The sequence below is a fragment of the Nyctibius grandis genome, chromosome 10 (genome assembly GCF_013368605.1).
Source record: "Nyctibius grandis isolate bNycGra1 chromosome 10, bNycGra1.pri, whole genome shotgun sequence".
NCBI classification, from domain to species: Eukaryota; Metazoa; Chordata; class Aves; order Nyctibiiformes; family Nyctibiidae; genus Nyctibius; species Nyctibius grandis.
The window spans coordinates 153,077-172,262 of NC_090667.1; the positions used below are offsets into that span (position 1 = coordinate 153,077).

General features: G+C 40.8%; 1 protein-coding gene across 3 annotated transcripts in view; it reads right to left on the reverse strand.

Annotated features, from left to right (window-relative positions):
• Positions 1-19,186, reverse strand: part of KDM3B (lysine demethylase 3B) — a 61,914-nt gene that overhangs the window by 41,350 nt on the left and 1,378 nt on the right. For all 3 annotated transcript variants that reach the window (XR_011048864.1, XM_068409214.1, XM_068409213.1), the window contains exon 2: positions 1,326-1,493. Coding sequence is in view for 2 of the 3 variants with exons in the window: in XM_068409214.1 (XP_068265315.1) it covers positions 1,326-1,493 (168 nt within the window). In the remaining variant the exon portion in view is untranslated. The remainder of the gene's footprint in view (positions 1-1,325; positions 1,494-19,186) is intronic.

Consider the following 19,186-nt stretch of genomic DNA (forward strand, 5'->3'; position numbering starts at 1 on the left):
GGATTCTCACATATAATGATCTTCCTTTTTCAGAAGACACTAAGAGAAGAAAGAAGGATGTAAGGAATGCTCTTCACTATATACTACTCACCAGGATGTTTGCAGAATGGGTATACTCAGATATGCTAGCTAAAACATATTGGCTTTGGTCTGAAGTGTCATGACATGTAACTGCCATGTAAACAGCAATATGGATAACCACTTCAAGAAACAGGAGAAAATTTTGCATGTCATAGAATCGTAGAATGGTTTGGGTTGGAAGGGACCTTAAAGATCATCTAGTTCCAACCCCCCTGCCACAGGCAGGGACACCTTTTCTCTAGACCAGGTTGCTCAAAGCCTCATCCAACCTGGCCTTAAACACGGCCAGGGAGGGGGCAGCCACGTCTCTGGGCAACCTGTTCCAGTGTCTCACCACCCTCACAGGAAAGAATTTCTTCCTAATATCTTATCTAAATCTACCCTCTTGCAGTTTAAAACCATTCCTCCTCGTCCTGTCACTACTTGTCCTTGTAAAAAGCCCCTCTCCCGCTTTCCTGTAACCCCTTCAGATACTTGAAGGCTGCTATGAGGTCTCCCCAGAGCCGTCTCTTCTCCAGGCTGAAGAGCCCCAACACTCTCAGTCTGTCTTCATAGAAGAGGTTCTCCAGCCCTCTGATCATCTTCGTGGCCCTCCTCTGGACTCGCTCCAACAGCTCCGTGTCCTTCTTATGTTGGGGACCCCAGAGCTGAATGCAGTACTCCAGGTGGGGTCTCACGAGAGCTAAGTCATGTTAGTTAATGCTGACAACAACACTGAAATAAATTTTTTAATTTAGATTAGGAGTGGCCTACTATGGCTCATAGGTCAGGCACAGCCCACAGTCTATTCTCTTCCCCAAAGTACCTTCAGAAATGCCTATCAAAATGATGCTGCAACCTTCACCACACAGAGCTCTAGAGAGTCCACAGTAAGACCAAAAGGCTTATTCTCACAATTCAGAAAAACCTAACACACTCAAAGTTCTAAAATAGGGAAAAATAATCTTTTCAGATATGTACCACGTTTCCTCAGAGACCCACTGGTAAACAATATCTCATTTCTGTGAGGTAACAGCTTTCAATTTCTGGGGCAGGAACTGGAAGCATAGTGCCTCTCAGATGACTTTCCAAAGGCACTATAACTCCCAGTTGACTGCTTTTCTATGTACCATTTTAAAAAATCCATCCCCAAGCAATTTTTGGTACCTGCATAATGATGCCCTATACAATATCCAAGCCTTATGTTTCACAGTAGAGCTGATGGAGACCTCTGAGGATATGAGAGCTTTTGGCCAAATACTCACCAGTGCAGGCCACTGTGCCAGTGAGACTCGAGTCCCCTGAAGCGTAACTGGATCATTTCGAGGTGCCCAAACCAATGATCCTTCCAGCAACAACACTATAACTTCTTCAGCGTGGACTTTCACCCAGGCATGTTGCTTCCAGTTACAGCCATCGAATTCCACAAAGATCTGATAAAAAAAAAATTTAGACGGCATTTAGAATTTTCTACTCAGACATCAAATAGAAAAAAATAGATTCCCACAAACCCTACAGATAAGCAGACAGCCGCTTTAGTCAGAAAAATCACGCTAAGTATTGTAATGATAACACTGAGAACATCACATCTACGTAGCTATCAACATTACAAAAGAAATGGGAATCAAATTCACAGCAATTACTGACCTATGAAAAATAATTTATCCTCAAACACACACCACTGGCTCCAAAGGCTGCATTTCCCCATACAAAATTAAAGATGCGAAAATTGTTCACCCCAAAATATAACTGATGACCCAATGCAAGCCTCTTTCACATCGGGATTCTTTAAAGCATTTAGACACTTACTTGGCACTTCAACAGACAGCCTGTATCAGTATGGTTAACTGACGTTCACAGAATTAAACCCTTCAGCCAGGAAAGTTTGTGGTTGTGAAATCCACTCTAAATCAGAAATTTTGCATTGCCTTGCACATCACTAAACTCCCTGAATGAAATGCAAATATTTTGGATGGCACGAGATTATCCAGAAATACGTACTCACTAGATTTTTCATCACCTTATTTACAAGCGTGTCAATATAAACCACACTACAATTCTAAATCACTGTCCTGATATATCATCCTCTTTTTTCTATTGCAAAGGGCAAATGTTAAAGTCATATGAAAATTACATGGCAAGAATGCTAAGAACAGGAACGCAGGTTACAAGCTTCATTCCACGTCCTAACGACTAAGGCTATTAAACGCTAACACACAGTTGCATTCCAATCTTTCATCTACAGAACTTACATACTACACAAATATAATCAAATATGTCAGATATTTGACAATGGCAAGAAATTCCTAATCAGTTAAGAAACACCTTAAGTTGGTCAAAACAGAGTTTTGTAATAATTACAAGATCACTGGGGGTAACAGGGCACTAACTGGAGACAGACAGCTCTCTGCTTTACCCGTAATCCTTATTAAAAGAGGTAACAGAGACGACTCATACACTCCTCTTTCTAACTCCCCCTCTCAGACTCAAAACCTCAGACTCCAAGGGAAGAGGGAGAGAATATGAAGCAACTCTCCTGATGAATTCTTGAACTCCGTTACTGCTTAAGCTGCCCTGCAGAGAAAGACGACTGGACCTTTCAAGATGTCCTTCCTTCAACAAATTTCAGCAATATAGTGGAAATTGGACTGAACACCCATTTGTTTCAGCGGGCCTGTACCTTTCTTAATATTATATTTGTGCTACTTTGGCAGTAGAATGTGACTTAAAGAGAGGACTATCACATAAGAATAACAAAATGAAATTATTTGTTTATATGTACAGCATTAGTGAGGTAATCAGCTTGTTATGGTTCTCTTATCGCGAAGGTTATATGAAAAAAAGCTGTCAAAAAGAATTAGAATAATGCTGCCATTAGAATAATGCTGACTTTGGAATATATGCCTTTTTGCAAGATATTTAAGAATTTGATGAAAAGGAGGGGAGATTTTATACGTAACTACACAGACAGGATCTCTCACTAGCACATCCCCTTAAACTAGTTGGCAAGTATCGCTAAAGGTAGTCAAGTTCAAACAAGCAATAAAGTGCAGCTTACCACTCTGTCCCAAATAACTAAGGATACCAATTAGGTTTATTTTTGATTTATTACTTCACACAAGACTTAAGTCAATTTGCCTTGTGACACACATGAAGCAAGACTATAAGAAAATTTCTTCCAGTCTTAACCTATAAGACACCTCACATCTCTATGAATCGTTATAAATTGATGAAGTGGAACAGCTGTACTTCTGGCTGCAAATTTAACACATTACTCCCTGGTTTAAAAAAAAGAAAAAAGAAAAATACTACAAGATATAGCCTGTGATGAACTTAAAGATGGGTGTTTCACATTCATTTAAGAGGCTTACTAAGTATTCTGACAAATACTGTGTACCCATCATATACAAACCAGTAGCAATGCCATCTGTAACATCCTAGCAGATGTTACTGCAGGAGCCCTCTCAATCATCTACGAAAGGTCTTGGCAGTCTGGGGAGCAAAATCTTGGGAGTCTGGGACCCCACTGACTGGAAGCTAGCCAACATTATTGCAATTTATGGCATAGAAGGGCATGAGGGAAGACCCAGGGAACTACAGACCTGTGAGTCTGACCTCAGTACCTCGAAAAATTATGAAAAATCACACAGGGTGCTACTGAAAGACATTTAAAGGACTGTCAACATGGGTTCACAAAGGGAAAGTCCTGTTTAGTTAATTTAATCTCCTTCTACGTCAAGATCACCCACCTAGTGGATGAAAGGAAGGCGATGAATGTACTTTTTCTGGATTCTAGTAAGGCTTTAGATACTGTCCCTCACAGCATCCTTCTGGACAAGTTGTCCAGCTGTGGGATGAGCAGGTTCGTGATGTGCTGGGTGAAGAACTGGCTGAAAGGCAAAGCTCAAAGGCTTGTAGTGAATGGGGCTACATCTGGCTGGCGATCAGTCACCAGCAGTGTTCCTCAGGGCTCAATCCTAGGGTCAGTGATGTTCAATATTTTTATCAGTGATCTGGATGCAGGACTTGAATGCACCATTAGCAAATTTGCTGATACCAAACTGGCAGGTGCTGCTGACTCTCTCGAGGGACAAGAGGCCTTGCAGAGGGATCTAGATAGACTGGAGAACTGGGCAATCATCAGTGGCATGAAATGTAACAAGAACAAATGCCGGATTCTGACCTGGGAAGGAGTAATGCCTGACACAGGTATAAACTGGGAGAGGAGTAGCTGGAGAGCAGCCCTGCAGAAAGGGACCTGGGGATGCTGGTCGGCAGGCTGAGAAGAGCCAGCTCAAGAAGAGCCAGCAGCATGCCTGGCAGCCCCGAGGGCAAACCGCACCCTGGGGGGCATCGAACCCAGCATGACCAGCCGGTCAGGAGAGGGGACTGTCCCCCTTATTTAGCATTGGTGGGGCCTCACCTCGAGTGCTGTGTGCGGTGCTGGGCCCCACCGTTTGAGAAGGATGTGAAGGTCCTCAAATGCATCCAGAGGAGGGCAACCAAGCCGGTGAAGGGCTGGAAGGCATGTCCTGTGAGGAGCAGCTGAGCACTCTGGGTTTGTCTAGACTGGAGAGAAGGAGGCTGAGGGGCGACGTCATGGCTGTCTGAAGCTTCCTGAGGAGGGGATGTGGAGAGGCAGGTGCTGAGCTCTAGTCCCAGGGATCCAGGGACAGGACACATGGGAAGGGCCCAAAGCTGCATCTGGGAAGGTTTAGACTGGACATGAGGAAGCATTTCTTTACCGAAAGGGTGGTCAAATGGAACAGGCTTCCCGGAGAGGTGGTCGATGCCTCAAGCCTGTCAGTGTTTAAGTGGCATTTGGACAGTGCCCTTAATAACATGCTTTAACTTTTGGTCAGCCCTGAAGTGGTCAGGCAGTTGGACTAGATGATGGTTGTAGGTCCCTTCCACTGAACTATTCTATTCCATCACTTAACTCAGAAAACAGACCTTATAGTTTTCCTTTCTAAAACCCCAGACCCATGAACTGGGTCAAAAGGAGAGAAAAGACTTACAACATTATCATATTAAGATCATCTCTCTCCCCTGCGAAACAGAGAAGTCATGGCAAGTTTGTTTTACACGCTTTATGTTAAGTATTCAGTTTTCTTCCATCTTTGTATAATCAATATAAGCAATGGAGTCCTGCCAAACTTTGACTTACAACCATTAAAAAAGGTGTTACTAATTCTAAGTCAATACCCAACAGAGTATTTTCCTAGACACAGACATGCAGGGCAGCTGTTCTAGATCCATGCAACACCATACATGATATTGTCAGTAGTTTCCGACAGATCACACAGCAACAGAAAGGATGAAAGCCTCAATATAAACAGCTATGTTCTCAGTTTTTGTTTCCAGAATCTGCAATAGAAATCACCTTGTGCACTGGGTGCGCAAGAAGCAGAAGCTGACTTGCACGGCACACCGAGTGTTTGTGCCTAAACCACTTTGTATTACTATAGAAAATAACTACTGCATATTCATTAACTGATGCCCAATATTTGATTCTGTGAGAAAAACACTAAGGGAATCCTGAAAGACATGCCTAAAGCAAGGAAAGTAAGGACAGATGAGATAGACTTGAGAGCAAATAAACATATTTCCTTTTGATATTTAAAGTGGTAAACAGAAATATTCTTTATTGAAAAACTCAGAAGCCTTAAGCAAAGTGGCTGCATTGTAACTGAGAATTTCCTGGGTTTTTTCTCATCTTAATTTGAAAATTGTGTAGTTCTGAGTCAAGAGGGAAACGTCTATATGCTAAAGCCCTGGCTTTTCAGATTAAGTAACCTCTCAAACGTATCAATGGCCCCATAATTCATAGGGTCATACCTACCAACAATATCTTCTGCTGACCCTCCTAACTCTGCTCACAGTTTAGACAAGCATTGATAAGAACAGCAATGGCGCTTGGTTAATACCAATGCTTTTGAACAGTGGTATGGATGACAGCAACTAGATATACAATTAGTGCACATATGTCTGTGTCACATTAAAAAAAAATGATGCTGCTTAGGCAAAAATGCACCTGCAGGATTTCCCAAGTTCTCCTACAGGGAAAAACGCCTTCCCTAAGCAACAGCTAATTGCAAACAATAAAGATTGTTATGTTTGGTGGTTTGTTTTTTTTTAAAAATCTACAAAACTAGTTTTTTTTCCAAAAAAAAAAAAACAGAGGGTGCATACACACCTGTAATTCTCCCCCTCATCCCCCTTTTTTACCTGCCTGTCGCAATAAAAAGTGACACTAGAAAGCAGATCTGTTGCTCTGCTTTATTTGATATACAAAGACAGCCTGAAGCGTTCTTTCCAGAAGACACATTCTTGTCTAGCTACTACCCTAACATTCAGGCCTTAATACACTATAGAGAACCATAGTCTGGTTCAAATAGTTTCCCCTGAAGTTTTCCAACATTGGTTCCACTATATAAGCAACAACAATAGGAAGACCATAGTGTAGGTAAGAAAGATATATTGGTCTTTTTTATCACATTATATACAGGCTCTAAACATGACTTATAATAGAAAAAATACTGCAGCTTATAGCATTAGAATTTGCACACAGGTCTAATGTAGATGCCATCTATGAAAAACAAAATCTTTACATTTCAGGGTTTTATATATTATAAAAAGCAGAAGATGGCAAAAAATCCAAGTTCAAAAATATCCCTTAAAATGATCTTAAGTTTTACCTAGTTTTGAAAGGCAGGATGGTCCATCAGTTGCTAGAGAGTAGCCAGAGACCCAGGTTCAATTCCCTGCTTCATCAGAGGCTTCCTGCATGACCTTGGTCAAGCCATTTAGTCTCACTGGCTGAGTTTCCCCATCTGTAAATTGGAATAATAGTACTTATGCCCAGAAAAGAGGCACTGGTAGGAATCTGTTGCAGACTACCAAGTAAAACTGGGTAATTGATCCATGACCTCTTACTCATGATGTAGAAAGAACTACATTGTCAACGTGTGGGAGAGGAAAGAAGGGATGGTAGCTACTGAGATTTCAACTTGGGAGACACATCTGAGATCTCATGCAGCTAGTGCCACCATTAAATGAGATTAAAAAAATTAAACTACAGTAGTTTTCTAATAGTTTTCTAACGCAATTGAAGTACTATTTTGGAACCCATTAAGTGAAACAAAGATGATGTACGCACCGATGCTCAGAAAACTTTTAGCTTCCAATCCAGTAATCATGCTTCAAACTGTTTCTTACAAGCAAAGGCAAAAAAATTCTATCTGAAATATATATATACACACTAGGTGTTTTACTGCAGCTGATTCCCAAAGCCAGAAAAAATAGGAAAAAAAAATAAGGAGAAAAATCCCCCTCTGAAATAATTTGTATTGATCCAGACAAAAAGTAGATTTCACCATATAACCAAGAAATCGCAGTTATTAGACAGAACAACTATGCTTAAAGACTGACACTGATTAAGACACTACATATTTAGTGAAGACACTAAATATATTACTAAAATTAGAAAATATACATAGTTTTTATATTTCCTTGGCACTTTCCTATGCTTATAACGCATAATGATAATTAAGCAAAACAACCAAAACCACTTTTGACAGGATCTAGGGCAGAAATAGTATTAAAACAGCAGGAGCTAGAAAAATCCTAACTCTACTGAAGCCCTTACCTTATGGGGTAGTGAGCTGCTAATAAATGGCCACAAATATTCATCATAACTGTTTCTGTTTTGCGATTGAAGATGAGCACTGGTATCATGTCAGTCAACACTTCACGTGCACAGTAATCTATAACAGTACTTAACAATTTCTAATAAAGATGAACACGTTTATGAATCAATGGGTTCCAGGTAACAGTAACTTTTTTTTTTTGCAAGCTGCCTTCATGTACTTAAGACTTTTTAAAAACCCCTTCTTTCAACAATTTCAACAGTTAAGGAGACGGTTATGAAAAAGGACAAGGAATTTATCTGATTACCAGCCTCAGTGCAGTTCTGGCCAAAATAGAGAGGACACATGAAAACGAAAACAAAACTATAAAAGTGACAGGTCTATCTCAAATCTGATTTGATAAAATTATTATTTTGTTGAATAATTAAACTTTCCTTATTATTTTTACTTCCGTAAAATATTAGTGTCACACTGTACTAAATACATACAAGGGTATGAGTTAAACACATAAAAACCATGAACCTAATGGATCTCAAACACTGAAAAGGAATGCTTCATGTGAATTTCAACAGACATTGGTATTCGGTCCAATGTTACTTAGTTTTGATGCATCGATGACCCAGAAACACATCATCAATGATAAAGCTGGCAGCCTATTTAAAAATTTCCAAGGGAAGCAACAAGGATGACAGTACAGTCCTACCTCACTTTTTCTGGCAGGCTGATGGCATGACAAAACACATTTTTAGCACTGCCAGTCAGAAATTAGCAGCCTATTTCTTTGTTATAAGGTGTCGGACATACAGTCAGAACAAAGCATTGCATCCTGAGAAACAACGCATCTGGCGTATTCAACAGATGCAAGCAATTCACTGCCTTTTTTAAATGAACAGCTTTTTTTGCAAAATATATTTTTATAATTTTCAGTTGCATACAACACAAATAACAATTTTGTCTCACTTTACCATTGAAGCTTTCCCCAAAAAATATGAAAAAGCTTTGTTAATCGTCGCTACAAAGCAAGAGTAGTAACTTTCCCATATAAAAGTTACTTAAAAACATTCACAGGTAGATACAGACAAGACACTTAAAAGCCCTGTCATCCTCTGCCTGAAGAAAGATTACCAGGTCTTCCAAGTAGAGAAATACAGGTCTCACACCTTGAATTTAGGCTTTGCACCACTTTTGTATAACATTTCACACCAGGAAGATAGTCTATATGCTGAGCACAAAAATCAACTATTCTCTGATAAAATGGAAGCATTTGACTGAGGGTCTTTATAGGAATCTGTTCTAGTTCCAAAAATGAAAGTGTGTGAGAACAGTCATTGAACGTTGTAACTGGCACTGGGACTGCAAAGCTCAGCAGGAGACCCCATGCTGGGAAGCTCTGCAAGCACACTTGAAGACAGAATTCAAAATTATCTTGACAAACTTGAGAAACTGCCTCAGGTCAGAGCACAACACAATCACGAAAATAAGCACAAGGTGCTAAACAAAGGCAGAAACTACCAGTGGCGGGAGAGGTACCAGTTTTATAGAAAAAAAAAAGTGAGCAGATTACAATGGTCATGAGGTGGTATACATTCAGCTACCTCATACTGTTTCAAAAAAGGACAGACACATACTTAAACAGGTGTATAGCGCACAATACACCTGAAGCGACTGTTTCTCTACTCAGCCTCAGTAAGTCCTCTGTTAAAATACTTATGACCAGTTTGGGTCAGAACAACAGGAAACAGCAGAAGAAAGCAAACAAGAACAATCAGAGGTCTAGAAAATGCAGACTTCAGAGTGGTTAAATTAAGTTGCTTTATCAAGAAAAAAAAAAAAGGGGAATTAATAACACGTTCTTCATGAAAGGCCTGCCAAAAACAGAATAAACAATCCTATTTGATCTGTCCACTATAGAGATGAGACAATACTGGGACTAAGATTCAACTAGAAATACTTGGGTAAGAAAATTTTATTGAATGACAGATTGCAAGAACAGAAGCAATGAAGAGACCACGCAGGGACACTGTAAAGACATCTATGTAGTGGAGATGGGAGAAAAAAAAAAAAAAAAGAGGCTACAGAAACATGTCAGGAATAGCACTGGTAGAATTCATGATGGTTTGCTGAAACAGGATGGAATGACAACAGAGATGCAGGAACATAAAGTACTGGACTATTATCTTTCCCACATGCTGCACTGCTTTTTTCCACTTTATCCAGTAAGACCCACAACAACCGTCAAGCAGCTGAACGCTGCCAGATATGAACTGATTTGGACAGTTTTGGTTTATGCCAAAGAAGAAAATGACTGTGCCAGGTAACTCTCTTGGCTAACAAATGCTATCCAAGGCAAATTTGAGATCTAACAGTAACCTCGTAGCCCTGTGGCTGCACGGTCAACGTGAGTCTATCAAACCAACTGAATCAAAAACTGCAACGCCGTGCACATTCAACACTCCCACTTTATGCAAGCCGTACCTCAAGCCAGTTATGTAACATCCCTCACACTCTGAAATGAATCCAGCAATTGTGGTGTATTTTACACCAGGCAGAGCCAAGTATGTTAATCACTATGCTTTGCTTTTAAAGAGGAACTTTATTTCAGAAAATGTTTGCATTCCTACAGAAACTTCCTGCCATCAGAGACCTCCTCGCTGCACAGCCAGAGACAGACTACCTTTTGAAGCAGCACCAGGCCGTTTTGTACACTAAGAACTCATTCATCACTCCCCAGGCCTATCCTTAAAAAGTTACACCTTTTTTCCTTAATTTATACTAAAATTAACAGTTCTGAATTTTCTCTGCTATTAGTAGCTTGAAATACTTGAGCTACTGGAAAGTGTGAGGTTCACAGAATAAATTTGCTTTGGAAACATGTACATATTTTTGTCAAATACTGTGCTTTTTACTGCTATTTCTCCTAAAATGCATCTTCACCTGATGCCTGCCTGCATCCCAATCAAAGTATAAAAACTGACTTCAGTAAAATAATAGCAGGACAATCTTTTTTGACTGCTGTTTCCTTCTGCAGCTATTTGGACTTTAGAATCATCATAGAATGGTTTGGGTTGCAAGGGACCGTAAAGATCACCTAGTTCCACCCCCCCTGCCATGGGCAGGGACACCTTTTACTAGACCAGGTTGCTCCCAGCCCCATCCAGCCTGGCCTTGAACACTGCCAGGGAGGGGGCAGCCACAGCTTCTCTGGGCAACCTGGGCCAGGGTCTCACCACCCTCACAGTGAAGAATTTCTTCCTAGAGATGACGATACCTCCTGTTTCACAAAACAAATCACCTAGAAATCCAAGTAGGCTGTTCCTGCTCACAAGTATTCTACAATCCAATTATCAGCAAGAAAAGGATGAGGACCTCCAGTTTAGAACTCTGAAGGAAAAGCAACACCTTAAATTGCAGTTTTGATACCCAATTTTTTTTAAACAATTTAAAATTGGTACCTGCATAACTGACAAGTGGCAAATACAGCACTTCTATTTAAAAATAAGAAAGAACGAACCTGATAACTATTAGTCTATTAAGACAATACCAGTGGTTTGCCAAATACTAGAATAAGTTTCAGGTGAGGGCTGGGGGAGAGGGCTGCAAAAAAGAGAATGGCAATAAATGAAAGGAGTTAAAAGTGAAAGTAAGTTTTAACTACATAGCTTACAGATGATATGAAGGACTTTCTCTGACTGCATCTAATCTGAACTTGAGTATCCAAAGCGTTAAATGGCACTGCACTGAAAATGAGGAAGGCTGGGATTTACAAAAGTCTAAGGGGAATGGTAAAAGTAGGATGAAAATTATTAGGTTTAAAATGGCAAGTATTGGAGCAGTAGAATTACTATTGCAACACAATAATAATGTCACTGATAAAGCTGGCATAAAAAGCATCAAATTTCTTTAGATACATTCCTGGCCTCAAGTATAATAGTACTTTATACAGACCAGAGAAGAATCTGAGGAGCTTTTGGAAGTTCCGACAATCACAGCCTCTGAAAATTTGCTATTCCAAGTGCTAACTCTGGTTTGCCTCACTCTTTTTCCTTTTGCTTTCCAAGTTTGGCATCTTCCTTGAAAAAACCTTAACGATAAAGTAGCAGAACATCTCATTTTTGCTGAGTTTTATAGATCAAATGGGACAAAGCAAAAAATCTATTTTAGGTTATTAGATGATAGACCACATGACTATAGTTAAAAGAAACCCAATCTCACAGAAAAGCTGGAGCTTTTCACCTGGAGCTTAATGCCACATTCTCAACAATCTGAAAATAAGAAACCAAAGCTATTATTCTTACGTAGGAAATTATGCTATTCTTTAGAAGAATGCCTAAGAAACTGTCAGCCTCTCTCCAGAATCACCCACCTCAACGTCGTTTAGCATACTAAGCAACTCTAACAAATGAAACTCACCTCTGAATACAGTTATTAATGTCAAAATGAACAAGGCGGACATCAACAAAACCATGGCTTTTTGAAGGAAATTCTGAAAGATGGCAAAAGGTCTGTTAAGCATGCAAAAACTGCAAAGAAAACTTGACCATGCAAGAAAACCACCCCATCTGTCTTTGTGTTTTGCAAACCGAGAGTCACCATCTAGTTAGTGTAGGTGAGACACTAAAGAGGGACTCCCAACAGCAAGTACTGGCAACAACTACCAAGAAGCACTACCTCAGAAGAGCATGATCAGTTAATAAATGATAAGACAGAAGTAGTAAGATTTCTTCCAAATACAGAAAAGCTTGCAGCAAGAACGGTTTCAAAATAAAACATACAGAAGAAAATAAATCTGCCACAGATTGAAAAGTTGGATGCCTTGATAAAATAGAGCATCTAATCAAAAGGAGGTAGCACAAACTATTAGATGCAGACACTGGCGGCTTCACGGGGAAAGCACGAAGCACTGCGCAAGTAACGGGAGTCACAAGCACAGTGACCTCAGGACAACAACTATGTGGAGGTCAAACGGAGTTTTGTTTTGATTCTGTAATCAGCAGTTGAAACTGGAAGCATTAAGACTACTTAGAGAGCACTCTAACACTATCAAGAGAAGTTACTGTATGAACAAATTTATTTTATGACTGTGTTAAAAAGCTATTCAACAGCCAAACGCGACCATGGTACACAAACTATCATTACACTGGCTAAGTCTTTTCGGAAAGGCATTTCCCAAACATTTCTGTAAGAACATGATGTGGCTATATAGAAATATTTTTTGAAGCCACCATCAGCTTAAAGGTTGGTTAAAAAGTGGGAGATCTGTAAAAACTTCAGGGACATGGTGGCCACACAGAGAAGTCAAAATATGTGCATGGAAGAAACCTAGAAATGTGAACAATCACAAGACAGACCTTGAAGGAAAAAAAAAAAGAATGGTCAGTCTAATAAATAACCAAGGAATTCACTGAAGCACAGAACAAGATCAGGCAAAAGAAAACAGCTACTCAGCACACACAACTTGCCCGAGGATTATGTACATACATACATACTACATGCAGACGACTGCTTTCCTACAGAAAAAAAAAATTAATGCCTTGCACCTTAAGAAGTTAAAACTACAAAACATATCTCCTGAAGCAGTTGCTCAGTTGAAACGCTGGCCTACCTTTTTCATCCAAAACATTTAGGAAATAGACTACCATCAAGGCAGAGAGGCGTAACACAGTAATAACTCAACTTTGTCATAATCACTTGCATTTCAAGTAGAAGTTGCTCCATATCCACAAGTCCATACGTTTTCACCTCCTATGAAATAATCAATTTTCCATTTGAAAGCTGATAGAAAAAAGCGTGCAACTGCTAGTATTCCACAGGAATTCCTGCATCAGAGTGCACTGAGTCAAACCCAGAAGCATAAACAAAGAAACCTTTCAAACTTCTAGTATCTCCACTGAAACTAAGAAAACATCTTAGTATGGATATTGCAGAAACCTGACTTTCTGCAACTATTTGAATGACAAAATGGACTCCCAGCTGCCAACCTGTAGCTCAAAAATCTTACCAGTTACAGTGTTGAACTACTGCCCTTACAAAAGCATGATTCAGTCTTTTGTTTTTATTTGAAATGTGACACATACAACTGCCTTAGAGAAAAACATACCAACAAATGTGTCAAGACAAGGACCTAAATTATGATTATCTGTACCAGTATTCAACTTGCTGAATTTTACTCTATTTGCACAGCTTTTCCTGAGTCTACTGCTTTCTGTAGCCATAACTAAAAATTCAGCTAAATTAAGTGACTACATATTACAGAATCCCAGACTGGTTGGGGTTGGAAGGGACCTCTGGAGATCACCTACTCTGCCCCCCCCTGCTAAAGCAGGTTCACCCAAAGCAGCTTGCACAGGGTCATGTCCAGGCGGGTTTTGAATATCTCCAGAGAAGGAGACTCCACAACCTCCCTGGGCAGCCTGTGCCAGTGCTCTGGCACCCTCAAAGAAGTTTTTCCTCACATTCAGATGGAACTTCCTGTGTTTCAGTTTGTGCCCGTTGCCCCTTGTCCTGTCGCTGGGCACCACTGAGAAGAGTCTGGCCCTATCCTCTTGACATCTGCCCTTAAGGTGTCTGTAGGTATTGATAAGATCCCCTCGCAGTCTTCTCTTCTCCAGGCTGAACAGCCCCAGTTCCCTCAGACTCTCCTCATATGAGAGATGCTCCACTCCTCTGATCATCTCCGTACCCCTCCGCTGGACTCTCTCCAGTAGTTCCTTGTCTTTGTTGAACTGGGGGGCCCAGAACTGCACACAGTTACTCCAGGTGTGGCCTCACTAGGGCAGTGTAGAGGGGAAGGAAAACCTCCCTCGACCTGCTGGCCACACTCTTCCTCATGCACCCCAGGATACCATTGGCCTTCTTGGCCACAAGGACACACTGTTGCCTCAGGGGGAACTTGTCCACCAGGACTCCCAGGTCCTTCTCCGCAGAGCTGCTTTCCAGCAGGTCAACCCCCAACCTGTACTGGTGCATGGGGTTATTCCTCCCTAGGTGCAGGACCCTACACTTGCCTTCATGCGGTTCCTCTCTGCCCAGCTCTCCAGCCTGGCCAGGTCTCTCTGAATGGCAGCACAGCCTTCTGGGGTATGGGCCAGTCCTCCCAGCTTTGTGTCATCAGCAAACTTGCTGAGGGTACATTCTGTCCCTTCATCCAGGTCACTGATGAAGAAGTTAAACAGGACTGGACGCAGTACGGACCCCTGGGGATCACCGCTAGCTACAGGCCCTCCAAAGTCAATCCAATATCTACAAGTCAGCGAGCTCTACAGAGCATCCACTATCAGATGAACAAAAATTTATTTATTATTTTATATCCCCTCACTGATGCAAACATATAGCAGTCATGCTGTGTGTGATTTTACAGCTAAGCTTCATTTCAGAAAACCCCCACCTGGAAGGCTGTTGGCGGAAGGCTTACCGATTTTGATTCCTTCCACAGCTCTGCAGGGACATCCACACCTGAGCAGTGCAAGACAGGGGAGGTCAGGGAGCGGGGGGGACTAGGTGGACCTTTGACCTTGTCCAGTACAGCTGTTCCTTCATTGACACAAATGTAAAATACTCACTGCTGTATTAAAGGCAGCATTTCTCTTAGAAGCTTACCTTCACAATCTAGAGCTTCCATTTTTCTACCTAGACTTCCCCAAACACATTTATTTTGTGTAAATCCGACAGGTTTAAAAGGTGTTGACATTACTACACACGTGCAGAACAGCATAGCACGTGCTCAATAGTGTGACACTTCCTCAAATATCAGAAACACTGCGTAAACGCCACGTAGGCACAGTGAACACTCGAAGTGGGCATTTCCATAATCCCCAGGAATAAAGCAGTTCAACTGAAACTCCTGCACATGTACAGTAATTGCTACCAGGTGCCAAGAAATTATAGCAAGTATCCTCAAATAAGGAAAAGGGAAGAAAAAAAAAAAAAGACAGGAACTTGGAGTGTCTTGGTTAACAGAAACATGGAAGACAGCAGGGTGAGAAAGTACTCAGTAGACATGGAATCAGTGTGGTGTAAGGACAGCTCTGCAAAGGGTTTAACCAAATGTGTGCAGGCTAATAAGCCTCTCCTGTACGCTGCCACACAAATTTTGTTACTGTTACTTCTCCATAACCTGTATTTTGGAGGAACAGCCCTTCACCTACCAGTCCCATTGCCACACTGCTACCACCACTGCCGAGACCAGTCCTACCAACTCTTTCTGCAGCCACCATCTGCCCTGCCCCTTACTATTTGGTGAGCACAACACAGGGACACCAGAGATGGCACAAGACTGGGAAGGCTCATTAGCTTGAGCCTCCACCCCTTTCCTCATCTATAACTTCATAACCATTTCAGATCTGCCAAGATCCTTTTGAGAATTCTGCAAGTCACACTGAGCTTCCTCTACTGCAGTTACACTGCCAAAGAAGCCAAGACTTTTTTTATTTAAATAAATAATGTAAACTTACACTTACATAAGCTACAAATGCAGAGGTATTCCATCCCCCTCACATCATCCCTGCTCCTTGCATTTCAGTAGTATGAATGGTTACAGAATCCCTCATGACCCTACTGAGCCCTAAGAAAAGTAATCCGCCGAGCCACAGAACACATTGCTCGCTGTATGAACGCAAATTTTGCAGTTGTGGATGTCTGTCTTTCACACATGGGAAAACAGAAAGGCTACCAGAAAAAAACCCGTGGCATATGAGCATACTTTGTACTTAGACCACCAATGAACTATGGCAGAGTAAGTGCAGAAAATGTACATCCACTGCTTTTGCTGTCAGCTCTCCTTCGAACAACTGTATTTTACTTGCAAAGCAAATCAAAATTTGCTTGAAAAAGTGTTCAACATCCTGGTTGTCCTTAAACATCTCTTTTACAACAAGAAGCACTAAAGACATGCCTTCTGGTCTTACCAACATCCATCCAGCCCAGCATTCTGCCTTCAACAGCAGCAACAGGAGACATTACTTAGGGAGTGAGACAAAGCCTAGACCACTTTCTGCAGTCCATTCCTCTCATATACTCTTTCAATACGCAAACGCATGCAAGTGTCCTGCTGACAGGAAGAATGATCCAGGAATATGATCACCTCTGCAGGACAGAAGGAAACGAAGATGAGCACAGTGGCACAGAACGCAACCTGGATATCCTGGACTCATACAACCCCAGCTTGTTGTGAACCTTCCCACCACTTCCACGGAGTCCCAGTTTCAACTCCGTGTCTGAAAGCTCTTTCCCTGTCTACTGCAGTTTGAAAGCCTCTACAAACTCCCCATTCAGTCCCAATCAGACAGAACTGAAATTTTGCAGCAGACACATACACACAGCTGGCAAGAACCTCCCGCACCCTACCCCAAACAGACAGTATAAGCACATTTTCCCACATTCTTCTCTACTGTCAAGATGACTTTCAAGTAGCATCCAAAACTGCTTTAACACACATAAATCAAAATCCAGTCTTGTAAGGTTCCAGTGTCCCATATCTGCTACATACAGCCTCCAGTCAGGAAGACATTCTTTTCCAATGTGACCTAGTTAGAAAAACTGATTGAAATACCCTGATATTTATTTTTAACTCAAACAGTTCTGATACTTGCAACGTAAATTAAGCTTATTCCACAATTCATATAATTTCCAAGTATCAACTTTATTCAATGAAATCCCTTATGAATAAGACACTTTACATTACTGCGTGCTTTCATTAAGCTGTATAACCTACGTATCATGTACAAGCAAAAATGTCTTCAGAATACACTCAATTATATGTGTAGATTAATGTACAAAATAGATGAAAACTCTGACATAAAAACACTTGTGTGAGACATAACTTACTATCCATAAATGGGCAAGGGGACACACACGACCCAACTGCTTCTCTATCACCTACCATAAGAAGTATATGTGGAGTATTCCAAGAGAGTCCTACTCAAAATACCTAGGCCTCCTAACGTCCACGGTATTTCTATAGCTTGTCTATGCATTAAAAGTCATCTCACACACTTTTGTTTTCCACATAAGCAAACGCAGCACTGTCCTGCACATGACACATTGAGTTATTCTGCCATTAACATGTAACATGTCCTTTTACAATATTAGGACAATATTGAGCTAAAGCTTGACAGGTCTTTTATTATTCTGTCCTAACAGACACTTTGAGAAAAAGGGTAAGGTCTGTTTCTAGTCAGAAGAGGCAAAGCTGTTTTCTAATAGCAGCACAGTTTTTCCTCAAGATTTCTTCTGAAGATGGCACAACTAGGACTGACCATTACATATACTTTTTGTGGACTAACCATAACTACATTATTCCACATTCTATCAAAGTAAGAATATTTAAGAGGTACTCTCTATAACCAAATTTATATGGGGGGAAAAAAGCAAAACCTTTTCAGAGGCTTTACCCCACCAGAAAAAGTAAGTTTTCTAAAATTCCAATATTTAAAAAACCAAAACAAAACTAAACAAAACAAAACCTAACTATTTCAGCTGCTTTCTGAAACACTTTAAGTTCTATACTTCTTGTCTATTCCTGAGTTTTCTGCCTTGGAAAGGTGTAGCTATTCGACTCCAGTTTTGTATTTCTAAAAGCCCAAATCAGACTATGGGCTAGTAAGTGAAACCATCCTTACAGGATACCACGAGGAAGCACGGACTTAAGTAACCCAAAGAGTAGAAGAGATCTTTTCCTAGCCTTTTTCAGACCTACTCCACATTATGACTTTACCTTAGATGAGTATTCCCTAAACTGTGGTTGACTGCTTGGTGCCAACTCGTCACTTCTGCTGGCAGAATGAGTTTAAAAAGAATGCTTATCTTTCTGATAGTACATCATCATCATTGTCAAAGCAGTGTTCATTATGCATGGAAGGCTCCATGACAACACTAAATATTCCACATTACAGAACTCTGAAAAATCTACCTTGAGTATTTTACACAGTTCACACTTAAGAGTTCTTGTACAGATTTGGAGAAGATACTGTTTAGACACAGCTGCATCACTGAAACTGCGCTAAGTGGAAGGTTATTGATGAAAGGAACTGGGATGAGAACTGCAGAGCTGAACGAAGGTAATGAATTCACGCACCAAAAAAATCCTATTCTTCCCATGCTATCAAGCACAGAAGTTGATTTTTACTTCGTGAGGGTAGTCTAACAGGTGTCACATCGTTGGACAGCAATGACTAACCAGGAAACAAGTGACTACCTTTTACTGGATGGAGATCCACGTAAAAAAAAAAAAAAAAGGCAACACTCCACCAGTCCTTCCACCAAAATAGTAATAAGATAAAATACTCAAATTACATCATACTCATATTTGGGATGAATGATTCCACAATGCAAGTGCACTGATGATACACATGTCAAATGCAGTCTGCTACAGGAGTAGCTCTCTCCAGACCAGGTCTTAGTTAGGGCCAATACATTGGCACATTTCAGACAGAGTCTCAAAACACTTGTCACATTTTCCTTTTGAAAATCCCCCTTTCCGC